Source organism: Urocitellus parryii, chromosome 3 (assembly GCF_045843805.1).
Source record: "Urocitellus parryii isolate mUroPar1 chromosome 3, mUroPar1.hap1, whole genome shotgun sequence".
Taxonomy (NCBI): Eukaryota; Metazoa; Chordata; class Mammalia; order Rodentia; family Sciuridae; genus Urocitellus; species Urocitellus parryii.
The window spans coordinates 110,822,867-110,839,099 of record NC_135533.1 but is presented as its reverse complement, the minus strand read 5'-3'; the positions used below and the strand labels follow the sequence as shown (position 1 = coordinate 110,839,099).

At 39.8% G+C, this 16,233-nt stretch overlaps 1 protein-coding gene across 1 annotated transcript in view; it reads left to right on the top strand.

Moving 5' to 3' along the window:
- Positions 1–16,233, top strand: part of Vopp1 (VOPP1 WW domain binding protein) — a 96,989-nt gene that overhangs the window by 44,835 nt on the left and 35,921 nt on the right. The window contains exon 2 of the mRNA XM_026412219.2: positions 5,368–5,426. Within this exon, the coding sequence (XP_026268004.2) occupies positions 5,368–5,426 (59 nt within the window). The remainder of the gene's footprint in view (positions 1–5,367; positions 5,427–16,233) is intronic.

The window sequence follows — 16,233 nt, the reverse complement described above, 5'->3', positions numbered from 1 at the left end:
TTTAGGATAGCTTAACTATCTCTGTAGGTATCCTGATCCTTGAATTCTTTTTTGAGTACAGATGTATTACAGACCTTTCCAGTTGAAATCATAGATTCCCTCAGTTGAGTTGTTCCTGATGTTAGCATTTTCTCATGATCCTGGATACTTTGTTAATAGTCTATACATTGTATATTACTACTCTTTATGATCTCTTAAAGAAGAGATTTGTTGTTTCTGTTGTACTTATGAAAGAAATATTACACAATAAGTTCATGGAGGGCCTGTGTTTGCCCAGAACTTAGTACAATGTCCTGACTACTGAGGATGCAAGATAACAGCTGGCCTCTTCTGACAGATATTAAAGATTTATGTTCTGTTTTGGTAGATTGTCAGTCTTTAGGGAACCATGGTGGTATCTTGCAAAACAGGTAGAATTTAGGAGTGGGTAAGAACCCCTAAAATTGACTTTTTTTTTTTTTAAGAGGGATTTTTTCTTTTTAGGAGATTTTGGAAACCAAATCTTGCATAAATATAATGTATTCCATATTTAGAATCTTTGTCCTCAAGAATTTTGAAAGCATTGGTTTTTGCTTAGGGGATAAATGATTATAATAAAACAAGCCTTGGATTCATTATCATTTATCCCAGACAAATAAGAAAGCTTGCTTTAAGATACACATTTAAGGACAGAGATGCTATCTGGCTGTGGCATTCATTGAACTAGGTAGGTCTCAATATGATATATTTAATTTCATTTTCTTCATAAAGGGATTTGAGAGATTAAGCAGGGAAAAGTATATTCTTTTTTAGAAATAAGGAATTTCAGACACAGACTAAAAGGCAATGTGGTTGGTAAGTGTCAGTGAGAACCAGAATCTATTTGTCTAGTTCTTTGGTTCATGTTCCTCTGTGGGTTCTTCTTTGTCCCTCTACCTGGGTGCTTCTTGCAGTAATACTGAACACAGTACCTTCCTTTTCACTTTCCCCAGTCCACGCACCCTGCGTGCTGTTGGAAGCCACCTCTGAGAGTCCACTAGTGTTTGGGAATGCTCAGGAAACCCCCCTTCCTCATTCTTCACAAACTTCCCTTTAGACCACAGCTCCACAGTTCCCGCTGGCTGGCTTTGGCCTGCATACTGGAGCTTATCCTAGATTTGGACCTGGTAGGTGAAGCGGTCCTTCTCAGTGAACTTCAAGTTAATGTTATCTGCTCCTCAACCCTGTGTTGTTTTCTGTAGGAATTTCCCTCTCTACCTCCTGTCCCTAAGAAACTACTCTGCATTCTAACCACAAGGGTGTGTTCTCTTGCATCATTCTGCAGACTGGCTGACATCTAGTATTCAGTTGGCAAGCATTTATTAAAGGAAAGGCTCAACGATACAAATAATCCAGACTTCTGAGGCCTCATCCAGCCTCATTAATTAATTGAAATTTCAACTAATTAATGAGACTTTATAAATTTGTGGTCTTCATATTACTTAACTGTCAAGTGGAATAATGCCACATATTAACTTTAGTGCGATATTATATGTACACCTAATTATAATCTTACCACTCCTTAGAAGAAATCTGTTGCAAAAATTCAGCTACCAAACCAGTGAAGATATTTCCTATATATTAGCAAATTTCAAAAGCTTACACTATTTTCAGTAGCGACAAAAGCAAGCTGTATTTTAATGCTAGGTAGCTCAGTAGAAAAGGTGTTTTCTGCTTTAGGAAATGTAGCTATCCATTTTCTTTTTATTTGTCTGTGGTATTGGGGATCAAACAAACCCAGGAAGAACTTCATGCATGCTGGGCAGACACTCTACCACTGAGCCACATCCCTAGCCCAACAATCATCCATTTTCTTAAAAGTGGCTTTTAAAAAGGGATGATGTGGGGTTTATACTTAGGTAAGAAAAAGTCATCAACAAATAACTGTGAATGAGAATGAGCAACGAGTAGGCACCAGTGAAGTTACAGAATATCCCAGCAAAAGTGCCAGAAAGAGGGCTGGGGACATAGCTCAGTTGGTAGAGTGCTTGCCTTACCTGTACAAGGCCCTGGATTCAATCCTCAGCACCCGCCCTCCAAAAAAAAAAAAAGCCAGAAAGAAATTTTGGGAGGTATGAGGAAGAGTGGAATAGAAATGATGCCCTCACAAGGGAGGGTCCCAGGAATAGAGTGTGTGTGATTTTCTTGTGAGCACTAAATTTACAGTGTCTGTGCTACTTGGTTGCTTCTGGCTAAGAAGTGATATGTGCATACATGTCACGATAGCCCTTAGTAAGTGTTTTCAGTCTCAGAACAGTGGGTTTTATTGTTTTATGTATTTATTTGGGGGTGCTAGGGATCAAACCCAGGGCTTTGTGCATGCTAAGCATGTATTCCATCACTGAGCAACACCTCCTGCCCTCAAGACTGTTTTTTTAATCCTTTCAACTTTACTTTTTGTTTTAAGGTGAAAAATACTCAATCCAAAAGTCAAACTATATAAAATACATCCTCAGAGAAATCTCATCCCTCCTTCCACCCCACTCAGACTCCAGAGTAAGCATGTTCATTAGTTTTTATTGTTCACTCCCTGATATTTTTTTCTGTAAAAAGCCAAATGTACCATTTTCCTTTTTCATAGAGGATTGCACAAGGTGTGCACCCTTTTGCATAATGTGGATTCACTTGGAAATATCTTGGAAATATCTGGGGTCTCTGAGAACTGCATTCTTTTGGGCTTCATAGTACTCTGGAATGTGAGTGAGCTGTCGTTTATTATTCAGCCTTCTCTGAACAGGCATTTGCCTCATTCCTAGGATTTTGACATTAGAAATAATGCCACAATAAGTAATCCTGTGCATTTGGTATTTCATATTTGTGAAGAAGGATCATAAGCAATTAAAGAGAAATACATCAATAGTTTTCCTGACATTTTTGTAAATGTCTTTACCAATAGCCATGTCTGAGAATACCTAGGAGTTGTGCTGCATATATATAACAGTTCAGTGCATTTATTGAACACCCACATACATAAATTCAAATACACACTCTACACACACACACCAGAAGTGCAGCTGAAGGTCAAAAAGGTGGAGGCTGGAAGAATGTACTTTCCTTAAATTTCTTAACCTACCAACGACAGAGCTGGGAGTACCATAAGTTCTGAATGTCTTCCTGTGCCTGTCTTTCTGCTATCTTGTAGTCTTAGAACAGTGCTAGGAAGCTGGAGCCAAACAAAATAGGCTTCTCAGGGTAATGTTGGTTAGGCCAGGAGAAACAATGCCAAAGGGGTGTTTATTTCATTATTATATAAAAAAAAAACTTTGAGCAAAATACCCACCCTTTTCTGAGCAGGACACTCACTAAGGGTTTAAATTTGTGACATGGTATTCCTAACATTCACACATCTAGAGAAAATGTAAATTCAGAAATGCAAAAGTACTTTGAAAGAAAAAATCCTTTCTAAAGTTCAGTACATCAGTTCTACGTTTTTGGCATCTGAAGAACAGGGGGACCTGGGGCTGGTCAATCAAATTAGTGACCACTTTAGATTAGGGAACTCTTGAAAGGGAAATTCCAAAGCAGGCAACGCTGGAGGCAGGAGTCTTTATTTCTCTACATAGGTTTTGGCACCACTGACCCTTGTTCTTTGGCCTGTGGACTGAGTCTCTGCTGAGCTTTCCACAGGAGCAGCCAGCGCTACAGGAAGGGAGGATTTCAACTAGAGTTCTGATGTTCCCTGACCTTTGGGGCCAGCAGCCATTAGGAGAACCTGTTTCCTGACTATGGCAAGCTTGAGCATCAAGTTCCAAGAAAGTTTGCTTCTGATGGAAAATAAAGTAGACCCATTTAAAGTGACACATGGAAGAAACACCCCATCTCCCAGTTTATCACAGAAGACTCTGGTGAAATGAATTGTAATTTGGGGGCAGAGACCTGAAATTGCTCTTCCCTGCCAAAATAAATTGATTTCTTCGGCTGTCTAAACTTCATTTCTTGAACTGGACAGGAGCTCACCTCAGCTAAATTAAACTCATTTTCCATTAATAAAAACTGGGTCACTCTGGACTGCTTGAGTATGCTTCTGAGTGTCTTAAAGCACATTCCAGAAAGCCTAGTGTTTCAATGCTATTTTCAAAACTCACCTAATTTAGCTAGCATAACCCATAACGTTTGCACACACCTCTCCCTTGGTGTGCTGCTATAGATTTGGGGTCTGTTTCTAACTTCGTTATATCTGTCAGTCAGGTCGTAGCAGGAGGGCATCCTTACACACCTAGTGGGGCTGGAGAAAGGCCAAAGGGATGGACCGGCTGCCTGCCTACCTTGGGCCCCTGCCTTGCCCAAAGAAAGCTTGGTTTTCTCTGTGCCTGTTTTCTCTGTGCCTTTGTTTTCTCTGTGCTATTGGTAGTGTTGCTCTGCAGTATTCTGGAAGTTTTATTTATACCTAGGGGCCAAGAGACTGGATCTTAAAGGTAGAAGTTGTACAGTATAAAATAGATGCCATACGTGGAGCCATCTTAGAAAAGGTTTATTCAGGGAGGTCAAAGCATTTCTGATTTGAGATCTCCCTGAGCAGTTGGTGACATTGGCTTGTTCTTAATCATTGGAGGTGGGTGTGAGCCACTAGGGTGACATCTGGTCTCCTACTCCAAGGCTTGTGCATATTCAGCTGCCCTACCTTTTTGTTTAGAAACCCATCTCTATAATGTCAGGAGTTGGACTTATTAGGAAAGCCCATTGTTCCCTCCCCCACCTTGCTCTTCCTGCAACTGAGAGAGGGCCTAGGGTGGGCCTCATGCGGGCTGCCCATGAATCCTGACTTACACCATCTGGAAGATATAAATCCCAACTGTGGGGTGAATAGTTTAAATAAGGCATTTGGGATATTGTGAAATATAAAGATCTAGAAATATTAAAATAGTGGGAGATGTCTTTCAAATTAAAAAAATGAGAGGGGGATAAAAATCTTTGTAATACTTTATTTCATGCATTCTTTACTAATCTGAAGAATCATACCATGTAACTTTTTAAAAATGGGACTGGAGGTATAGCTTAGTAGAGTGCTTGCTAGCATCTGAGGCCCTGGGTTCAATTACCAGCACCACAAAACAACAACAAAATTTACCTTTCTACCGAAATAGTCACAGTATTTAGAAATGTGGAAAGCCAGATAAATAATAGGAAAACAAATGCTTACCCTGTTTTCCTTCCTTTTTTAAAAATTTAAATGAATAGTCATGAGAAACAAGGGTGGGTCTCTCTTTAACTTTTGGCCTGCCCTGATTGATCACTCCAGATTTTCATGCTTTTAAGCTATATTCTCCTCCTTCCTTGTGTGTTTGAGATCTTCTCAACAATATGCAAGTTACTCACCACTGACAAAGTTTCTCTTGCTTCTGTTTCTAGTGCACAGAGGCCAAAAAACATTGCTGGTATTTTGAAGGACTCTATCCAACATATTATATGTAAGTATTTGCCTCTCTGTTGATTTGAATCTGGGGGCATCTCTTTTTTCTGGGAATTATTTCTTTAATATGTAGTTGCCTGGGTTATGGGATGGGGAAAGCCCAGGCATGGCCCAACCTCCACCCCAGGATTTAGCCCTGCCTGTGCTCAAGTAGAGCAGGTGGCCTCCCTGAGGGCATTCAACCTGCTCAGACCAGTCACTCTGAGCACATGAAATAATACTACATGCTCTGTGAGGTATCTGAGCTCCTCCTAAATGAATGGTAAAAAGGTGCAAGGTGTTTTTGGAAGGCAAAACTTATGTTGGTTTATATTTTCCTAAGCCAAGGGAGAAGAACAATTGGAATAGATTTATGTCTTGAGCAAGACAAGAAACAGTTTTCAGCTGAGCTCATGTAGTATGTGCACTTGTATGGGGAGGAGGGGTGAAAGAGAGAGAAGAGAAAGAGAGCCAGAGAGAGAGAGAAAGAGACAGAGAGAGAGTGTGTGTGTATGTGTGAAAGAGAAATCACAACTTCATCTCCCTCAAGCCACGCCCTAGACAGGTGCAGCTGTAGCTCTGCTCTGCATAGCTCTCCACTCAGGTGGCAGGGACTGTTCCTTCCCGTGCCCTCCTCAGTGTCTGTCAGGCTTGCTCTTATGAAAGTGTGCTGGGCTTTCTCCCTACTACTATTATTAATATCTGCTGGGTTAGTCACAAACTCAACACAGCCACCTGCCTAGGTAACTGGATTACCTCTCCAGGATATCAATTACTGTTTTTGTTTGTTTTTTGAAGTTCCATAGGTTTTGTGTGGACTGTTCCAAATCAATTTTTGCCAAAAGCTCTGATATCTTAATTTAATTCTGTAAAACATCAGATTTTTCAATAATATACATAAACTATATTATAGCAGAAGCACAGTACACTCCAGTATATAGACTAATTAGACAGGAAATGCATACTACAGCCAGCCAGACACAGGTTATCCCCAAATTGCGTCTATTCTAAATGTATAGACTTTTTCCCTTGTCATTTTCCCCTAAACAATAGAGTGTAACTACTATTTACATAGAATTTGCATCATATTTGGTATTATAAGTAATCCAGAGATGATTCAGAGAGATATGCATGAGCTCTGTACAAATTCTAGGGTATTTTTTACGAGGGAGTTGAGTATCCTTGGATTTTGGTATCTGCAGGGGTACTGGAACCAATCCCCTTAGGTTTCCGGAGACAACTGTAATAACTAAAAGTGTTGTTTCTTAATTTGTCCAGGTTGTACATTGTTTTCTGTTATTCTTACCTGTCTAGGGAGACCAATCTGAAAGGAGGAAGGCTTCTGCATATATGAAGCACAAGGAAATTGGCAATGTCTTGTCTTGGTTTCATACTGAAAAGCAGGAGTCCTTAACACCCCACGTTGCAGGGGTCCTGGCAGAAAGCCTTTGCAATTGTAGAAAGACAAAACCCACTTGTAAAATAAAGTAGCAGCATAAGGACTTTGATTCTAATTACAGAGCTATCAGGTTGAAGAAAAATTGTTATGAGATAACAGGGAGATCAAATATTTTGTTTCTTCTTTGTTTAATGAATATCCATTAGTCAGCCTTCTTTCCTTGATTCAGCTTCTTGCATCAAGGTGCATTACCTGCTTCTTCAAATGTGTTCTTCCTTGAAAGCAGATATTTCTCCAGTTGTTTTGTAGATCAATTTGTGAGAGTCAGCAGCTATTCTTATACTCATTCATTTGTTTCTTTCTTTATTTTTACTACATATTTTGAGAGTATTTTTGCATTAAGAGAGAACACAAAGTCCTGCTTTCATTATTCAGACCTGCTGCTTTGGTTTCCTTTCCTCTTCTCCAGTGGTGAGAAGGATCCAGATGTACTATCTCAAAAGATGAAAAGTCAAGTCACTTTAATGATTTAAGATACTGACATTAAAATACTGACACTCAACATAGAAATAATAACAAGTAATACTTATTGCACCTAATATAAGCTAGACATACCCTAGACTTGAATTAATGCCATTAATCTCATAGCCATTGGAAAACCCAAGCCACAACCACTCGTCCTCTTGATTCTACCTCTGATCTTCCTGTATTTATAGTGCCCTCATTTGAACCCAGTCCTCTCTAAATGCTCATGTGAACCAAACAGAAAGTTTTGAATGCATCTTCTCTCCTCCAGATCTCATATCTTCTAAATTTTCATGTTCCTTGTATGAATACATACATTACGGACAAAGTTTAGCTTGATCTTTCTTTCTTTCTTTTTAAAATATCTTCTTTCTTTATTTTGAATTCCATCAGAGCTATGACTTACACTTTTTGGAATTTCCCGTGCCTAGAATAGTGCCTGGCACATTCCTAAATGTTGAGGCAATGCCTGTCCCTCCAGTCCCCACTATGCACTCAGCAGGTGACTTTTTATTGAAGTCTTCCATGATTCAGTTTCCCTTCCCTTAAGTCAGAACTTCTTCCTCCTTCCCCATTTGGCTCTGATATAGCACCCTGAATAGTCCTCACTAACACTCGTCGAACACATGGTGTGTCCCCTGAGGGCTCCCAGGAAGTGGCAGTGAAATGTAAACATTTTACATACATAACTTTGTCCAATGCCTGACACAAGTCAATGTTTGTCCTCTGATTTGTGCAGCTTTCTATCCCTGTTATTATTTCTTATATTCTGGTATCCTTTCCCTAAGCATAGATTTTAAGTAGGTAAAAAAGATCCGAACTCAAATTATTTGCTCAATTTTTTTATTTGAGGTGAAACTCAGCAAAATTAACCCTTTTAAGGTGAACTATGTAGTAGCACAGAGGAATATCCTCTGTACTACTGTTCACCACCTCTATCCAGTTCTAAATAGCTTCATTACTTCATCCTAGTATTTACCAGCTCTTTGACCTCATCAATTTCCTCCTCTCTAAAACGTGAAGACAAGTTCTCACCTTCTGGATCATGGTCAAAATTGAAATCACATGTGAATAGCTACATACTTAATGCTAACATACATTTCTACTGTGTAGGTTCATGTGATTAATTCTTCCACAGACTAAATTTGCTACTTCTGTGCACATTTAAGGAATGTCAGAGTCCTGATATAACCTTGAGCCCATCATGATGCCAAGAAGAAGAGCTACTTAACTTCAGGCAACCAGAACTTGGGATAGTTAACACTCAAAAGCTGTTCTCCCTGATCTCTAACAAGTTGGATAATAAAATGTTTTTTATCCAAAGGAAGTAAGGAGAAATTGCTTCCATATCAAAGCTGGTCTTGCCCAAGGATAAATTTGCTGCAGGTCATGTGGTCGCCACCGAAGGCTCACAACGCATACTAGAAGTGCTTGGGACTGCAGAAGACATGGCTGTCCAATTAAGCCAATTCTGGGGATTCTGTGGAGTTGAACCAGACATGGGTGCAGGTAATGGAAGACTCCTAGCCAGCCTGCGCTCACCGTGTTGCTCAGCACCAGGACAGGATCAAGCCTCTCTCTGGACTAGCGATCTGTTTTCTTTACACTGCCCCTGACCTGGCCTCTCTACACATTTATGTGTAAGGTGCTCTCCTGAAGCAATGACAGCTGCTCTTCATTCTCTCAATCCCAAGTATTTGTTGAGTGTCTACCACATGTCATTTGTGTATTGCTGTGCTATACAGGACAGGGAAGGTACTTGGGCCTCAGGGTTATGGTGTAATACTGTGAGACTGACTAGTTATTTCTGAAGCAACTCAAACATTACATTTAAAAACCTACAAGTTATAGCAGATCTCATTTTAAAAATACATTTCCAATGTATTATTCCTTTCATTTCTTCTGGGTAAAGTGCTTTATATAAGATTCTCCAAAATGGATAATTCCTTAAAGATATGTTGATTCAAGTTGGCATCCTTCCATGCTGTTATAGATTAATTTTTTTCCCATGCAGGAAATATATTTCAAATAACACTGCTGTTTTGTGACTGTAACTTACCATGTAGAATTCATTGGGGGAAAGAACATCTAGGTTGCAAACTTGTCTTGGAAACTTTGCTTTTATATTTGAAAATCTAATTTCTTTTTGTCTCACCAGAAATCCCATCTGACATTCCTCCTTCTTGCCTCTCTGCATGTCTCTGAATTTCATTTCACTGTTCTAAGCTCATAGAGGCTAATTTTTTTTTATGATACTTAAGTTTCCATTGGAGATACCTAGACATATATCACTCTCACCTGTTCAGATTTTGTTATGTTAAATTTATCACTCTGTCTGCCCTCTCCTTAGCAAGTTTTATTTCCATTTGATATTTTAAAAGAGTTGAGCTGAGAGACTACATATGTATATGTACCAAAAAAAATCTTATTTTTAAAGAAAAAATTTGTCCTTTGGGATCCATAGAGAAACACATATTTCAAGCCTCTCTCCTCTTTTTTTTTTCTTTCCCTACTTTTCACTTCATAACCTTTCTTTACTGTTGCAGCTGCCCTTTTGAAAGCTCTTAATTAAAATGGAGTCTTTTTTTTTTTTTTTTTTTTTGTACTTTGGTTCAGGGCTTACTAGATGTCTCCTCTTAGCAACAGTATGGTTTAAAAATAGCAACTGGTCATGTGGCCTCCCCAAATCCAGTTCCTTTGCTCAAGTTCTGTACTTGAGTTTTCCTTCCACCCAGGATTCCCTCACTCAACCCCTTGTGTGCAAGGCTTAGAACACAGTGTGAGCTGCCTAGAGGCAGGAGATGAGAAGATAAGGAAAGGCCCTGCCAAGGAGCACAGCCAAGGGCCCTGCAGGCATGGATCCAAAGGAGTACTCTTTCCTCCCCATCCAGAAAGTACAGCAGACAAAAGTGGCATTTATCAGAGAAGAGGCTCAATACAGTTTCATATCCGGGAGCTCACTTCCACACCCAGGTAGCTGCAGGAAGCACTGTGACCTTCTCTCTCATCATGCAATAGGGAGCTCCCACCCCTTGCAGGTTCTGCATCTGGTGCTTCTGCATGTGCAGAGCAGAAGCCACTATAAGGTACTATGCGTTCATATTACCTACCATCTTGGGTCGTTGCACAGTTTATCATCAAGTTTGTGACATATAGAGGAAGGACTCAGTAACAATGTGTAATATCAGTACTGTGGGTAACACTTGTGATTTCATTATAGCAGATTCTCACACACTGAAGCTTGGAGAGGCAGGGTTTGTAGCTGAAGAGGAAAGGATGGAACTCTGACTGTTAAGAATCGGGGACTACCGCCCTGAGGACAGACCTGCATCATTGTAGGGCACTGATAATTCTGAGAGAGCCCTGCCATTTGTAGCATCTGCCAGAGGTTATTTGGAAGTCCCCTTGGTGCCTGAATTGATACCACATGGCAGTAACTGACCCCTTCCCGACAGTGGAGTCACCTTTTAGATAAAGAGCAGTGTCTCTTGTCTACAAGAAATACATTTTTTAAAAGCTGAATTTGTGGTCTCAGCTCTCCAGAGGCTGTCTTGTCCATAGTCATATCCAGGGAAAGGTCTGGTGTCTGGAAGATGGCTTGGAAAAAGCAGCAGGCAGAGGTGATCTGGTCCATGTCAGTATGTCAGGCATATGATGACACAAAGCCCAGGAATAAGAAGAGGTGATGTTTACAGAGCGCCAACTCTGTGCAATGTACCTTCCTACTGATGATAAATATGTAATGCCCTTTTGAAATCCTTTGACAAGGGTCTTTCTCTCTTCCTTTCTTCCTGTTCTAGCTGAGGATTGTGTGTGTCTAAGAAGACCTCAGACCATGTTCCTTCACATGACTCACTGTTGGTGAAATGAAAGTCTGTTGTCTCCTTCCTAGACTGGGAGTTCATCAAGGGCACAGGTTCAGTCTTGCTGAGTTGCCTATCTTCTGCACTAACACAGGACCTGGCCCATAGAAAATATTCAATATATATTTAATAACTCAGGCGAATGGTAGCCTAGAGGAAGGATGGAAAATGGAAACACGATTCAGGCAGCAGTCTTGGGTGTTAGAGAATGTTTTAGGGGCTGGAAGTCAAGAGACTTTTGTGGATCGGCTCTGCCATCAGATTGCTTTGTGGTATTGGGCAAATCTCCTAACCTTTCCGGGCCCCAGTTCCCTATGCTGCATAGTCCTCAAGGATTCATTGTGCTTGTTCCATGACACTCTAGCTGGCTGCTCACAATAATTTATAGCCTAGAGATTAAAAGACAAATGATAAAAATGGTGCATGTGTTATAGCTGAAACAAGCAGCAAATGTGAGATGGATTTTAGCTCATTAAGGGTCCAACCTACTTGCCAAATACAAATCTAGCACCTCATATTTTCCTTTCAAAGCAGTGAGTCTTCTGTAGGTCTGCATACTGACACAACAGTAGGAAAGGGTGTGAATCCCACAATTGGGTAGTTGGGTGGATCTGTGAGCCTGTGCCCACTCATTGGTCCAGATGTTGAAGTTCCTTAAACATCATATTCGATCTGAATTGGAGCTTTCAAACTATCAGGTACATAAATATTAATTTGAACAATGACTTTTCTTCATGCCAGAGAATGCTGATGATCTAGATGTGCAAGTTTCTTGTTCTCTTAATGAAATAGAAGAGACTCTGTCATCACCCAGACAATCAAGGGTAGATTAGAAATGGTTGAGCTTTCTGGACTGGACATCAGTGATTTAAAAGAGTGAATAAACCCTAATGCCTTCTAAGGAGCTGGCAGGTAGAAAAGATTTTACCCCAAAGATGATGCCTAACTTACCTTTATTCTCAGAATGCTGGGGATACCTTAAGACCATTACAATCTAATTTTACTAACAAATGACACCAAGATAAGCTCATCATTTCCCTGGGCTTGAAGTATGATCAGCAGTCTTACATGACTGGACCACATCTCTGGTTGCCACGTGGATGGAGCAGAGGTACAGGGCTCAAATGAATTCTTGGTGTTCTGTTGGCTCGCATATCTTAGTTGTTGGTTCAGCTATAAGTGCCCTGAAAAAAAAGAATGTGGTGAATCATTTTTTAAGTTAGCCTCATCTAGACTATAGGGAATCTGCATGCTCTGTTGTTGAAGGGAGAGAACGGAAGGGAACAAACAGATGGACGGCGTTTTAGTAAAGATAACAGAAAGATAGGGTACATGAAGCAAATAAGGAATAGGTCCATCAAGGTCCTGCATTTCTGAGGACCTGTTATTTCCAGATTACCATTAAAAGGGAGAGAGCCAGCAGAGATGGTGTGGAGTCAAAGACCAGGAAGGCAGGGCCTGCCCTTTGGGCACTCCTGGTCCCTGGCTTATTCAGCAGTGGACAGAGGCTCTTCTTTCTAGTATTACTCTTCTCCGCTTATTAATTTCAACCAAACCATTCTCAGACCATATTTCTAAATCCCTTGTTGGAGTGTGAAACTTCTTTTAAAGGACTTATATTACCCTATGTGGTTGTCTTTCTCTGGATTCATTTCTCTGCTGTGAATAAATAATGTCATGAATGGCTGAAGTGATGTTCACAGGTATCAAATTAGGTTCCCCAAACAAGCTTTGCAGAGCCAGTACCCAGCTGGGTCACTTTACCTAGAATAGGAGGTGCCAGGATCAGATCTAGTGTCCCCAGATACAAGGCCACCTTTGACCAGTAGGAAACATAGGTGTGAGCTTCCCTCAGGGTCCCATAGTCAGACAGTGGGGCCTGATGGGTGCCATCTAGCATGGAGAACTTTGGGGATGTACAGGGTGGAAAAGGTGGGTGGGGAAGGGGAGTAGTGCTTGCTTCACTCTGCATTCTTCCACATGTCCCTTTCCAAACCTCTGCTGTTCTGTTCTAAGTGATGAAAGGGTTAAGCACTGCCTTTAGTTAGCAGCTTGGAGAGGCAGGCTGGGAAACAGATATTCTAAAGCAGGAATTCATTTCTCACTTTCAAGTTCTTGTTGAGCTTATCAATGAAGATTCTTGGTATAAGAGATATTTTCTGGTTCATAACAGAGAGGAATATTTCACTTGTAATCTTCCACTCAAGAGCGCTATCCTGACCCCTAAAATGTGACCATTTATATATATATATATATATATATATATATATAGATATAGATATAGATATAGATATAGATATAGATATAGATATAGATATATATATCTTGATTTTTTAAATTAATGATGCATAATAAAATTCTTCTAATTCTGTATGCAAAGCAACCTCATCTTTTTTGGTATTGATAGTGATAAACCATAATTTATTTTCACATTACCCTATGATTATTGTCAGTTCAGGAAGAAACAGCTTTGGGGGTTGTTGTTTGCTTGTTTGTTTTCTACTGTTAGAGGTTCACAGTTCCTTAACTGTATTCCTGAAATTTAAAGCAGTGCTCATAAGTGAATTTTCAGTATTCACTTGGCAGCAAGAACAGATTCGAACAGACATGAAGCTTTTCAAAATTCTATTTAGAATGATGTTTTCTATATTTCAAGGAAGATCCTGCTGGTGGTATTATATAACACATGGTGTTTCATCTCTTATCGTTTGTGAATCAGTTCTGAGTCCAAGAAGTTGGAAAAGGATTACAGTATGCCCCAGTACTTAATAAAGGCATCTTCCTACATACTGTCTTTATGCACTAGAACTTATTTTTTGTCATGGGTTAGGTTGGCAGAAAAAGAATTGCTGAATCAAAGATTATGCTTATTTTATCTCTGAATAAATACTGCCAGATTATTCTCCCTGAAGATTGCCATGAGGTAATGACCCATCCTTGTGTGAAAGCACCTGTTTCAATCCATCCTCACCAGCTTTGTGTATTAACATTGTAATCACAGTGTGCTTTATACTCTTTGAGTTCATGTAAATTAATGAAGTGTTTCCATCTGTGGTGATTCTCTTTTCTGCTACAATATCACTTGTGCTTAAGGCAAAGCAGTTATGATGTGCCAGGAACCATGGTAGGCCCCTGACTAGACAGAGAGGAGTGAGACGAGCTAGCTCTTCAGCTTGTGTCTGATGTGGATGACGGATGCCTTTAACAATTCACGACAAAATCGTGCATGGTGAAAATAATAAATTAGAATCCTGAAAAGGAAAAAAAAAAACATAATGGGGGAGGACATGGGGCTTGTATTGAGAAAGACTTCACAGAGCTGATTTAAATATATATATATATATATTTTTTTTTTCAGTGCTGGGCAAGTTTAGGCATACTCTACCACTGAGCTAAACTCCCAGGCCACATGCTAACCTTTGAAGCATGAGGGGAAGTTTCAGAGCATGTAAGAAGCATGGAAGGCATCAAAGTATGGAGACTATGGTATTTTGGGGGAATCATAGGCTAGAATGATTTCAGGGTGCCTGGAAGATGACTGATGGCAGGAGAAAGGAAGGTGACGCTTAACCAGAAGGGTCTTGAGTGGCCTTCTGAGGAAACAGTACTTCCTTTTGCACTGAGCAAGGCAATACTGTCAGCTTGGTCTTTGAGAAGGGTGTTTGGAAACAGGGTGGTACTTAGATGGAAGGAGGACAAAATATGAATTGTCTGATCTTTCATTGGAAGGGAGCTGAGGAAGAGGGCTATGGATTTGAAAAGCATTTCTCAAGATAACTGATATGAAGATACAGGGAGTCAAGTAATTCAGAGGTCTCTGGTTGGGCAGACGAGAGAGAAATCTTGAAAAAAGCAGGTTGAAGGAAGGCTTTAGCAGAAGAGTGAGTGGAGAATATCATTTGTGTTTATGGTGTAGAAGTTCTTGCAGAATATCTAGAAAGTAGAGCCATTGGAGAATTTGCTTTTGTAGCTCAGGAGGGAGTCAAAGCTAGGATGTGGATTTAAGAGTTCTGGGCAGGTAAATAATAGCTAACCAACTGCTATGCTCTGAGTGTATGTCCCTCTAAATTTGCACTTTGGAACCTAGTATTTAGTATAATACATCAAGAGTTGGGGCCTTTGGGAAGTGATTAGTGCCTTCATAAAAGTTGGAGAGAGTTACCTTGTCTTCTACCTTGTGAAGTCACAACAATAAGACATCATCTATGAAGACCTCACCAGACAGAAATTTGTTAATACCTCATCTTAGGCTTTTCAGACTCCAGAAGTGTCAGCAATAAATTTCTGTTATTTGCACAACGTCCAGCCTGTGCTGTTGGTTAAAACAGCCTGAAAGGACTAAGATATTAACTCAAGCAGAAGTAGAGTTAAGAAAGTAAGCCAGATGTCAATCTGATTCCAAATTCCCAGATTTGAGGGTACTAGAATCTGTCTCCCTTCCAGATCTCATTGCTAAACTCATATTATTCTGTTCATGTTTATCATGCCTTTATGATTTCAAATATAGGAACATTATTGTCAAATTAAATATTGTAAGATCATAGAATGGCTGTTTTGTTGTTGTTGTTTGTTTGTTTTTTGTCATTGTTGTTTTTTTACTATATTACCTTACTATTCTGGCCAGGGTTTATTTTTTAATCTTATATGTAATCAGCCGAAAAATAGAAGGATTTGTTTTTCAGAATAGAATTAGATAGAACTGATTTTTACATGAAACCAACAATTTACTGAAACAACAACAACAAAAATCTGTACCCCAAAAACGCTAGGGTAGAATTTCAAAAACTGGAGTTAGCAAAGTACAGCTATAGTTTAAAAACACATCAGTCCATCTTGTCTCGTCTCCTCACCTTGACTCTGGCTGTAGCTGGGCTATTCAATGGGTTAAAATGGCAAGAAAATGAGCACTTTCTAATCCACTTGGTTTGTTAATTATAGGGTTTCTAATAAGCATTTATAGTACTTTCTTCCATGGTAGAAATAAAAATAAAATTTCCCTAGATAAATCCAATATGCCACCCTAAATACAGGCAGTTTGG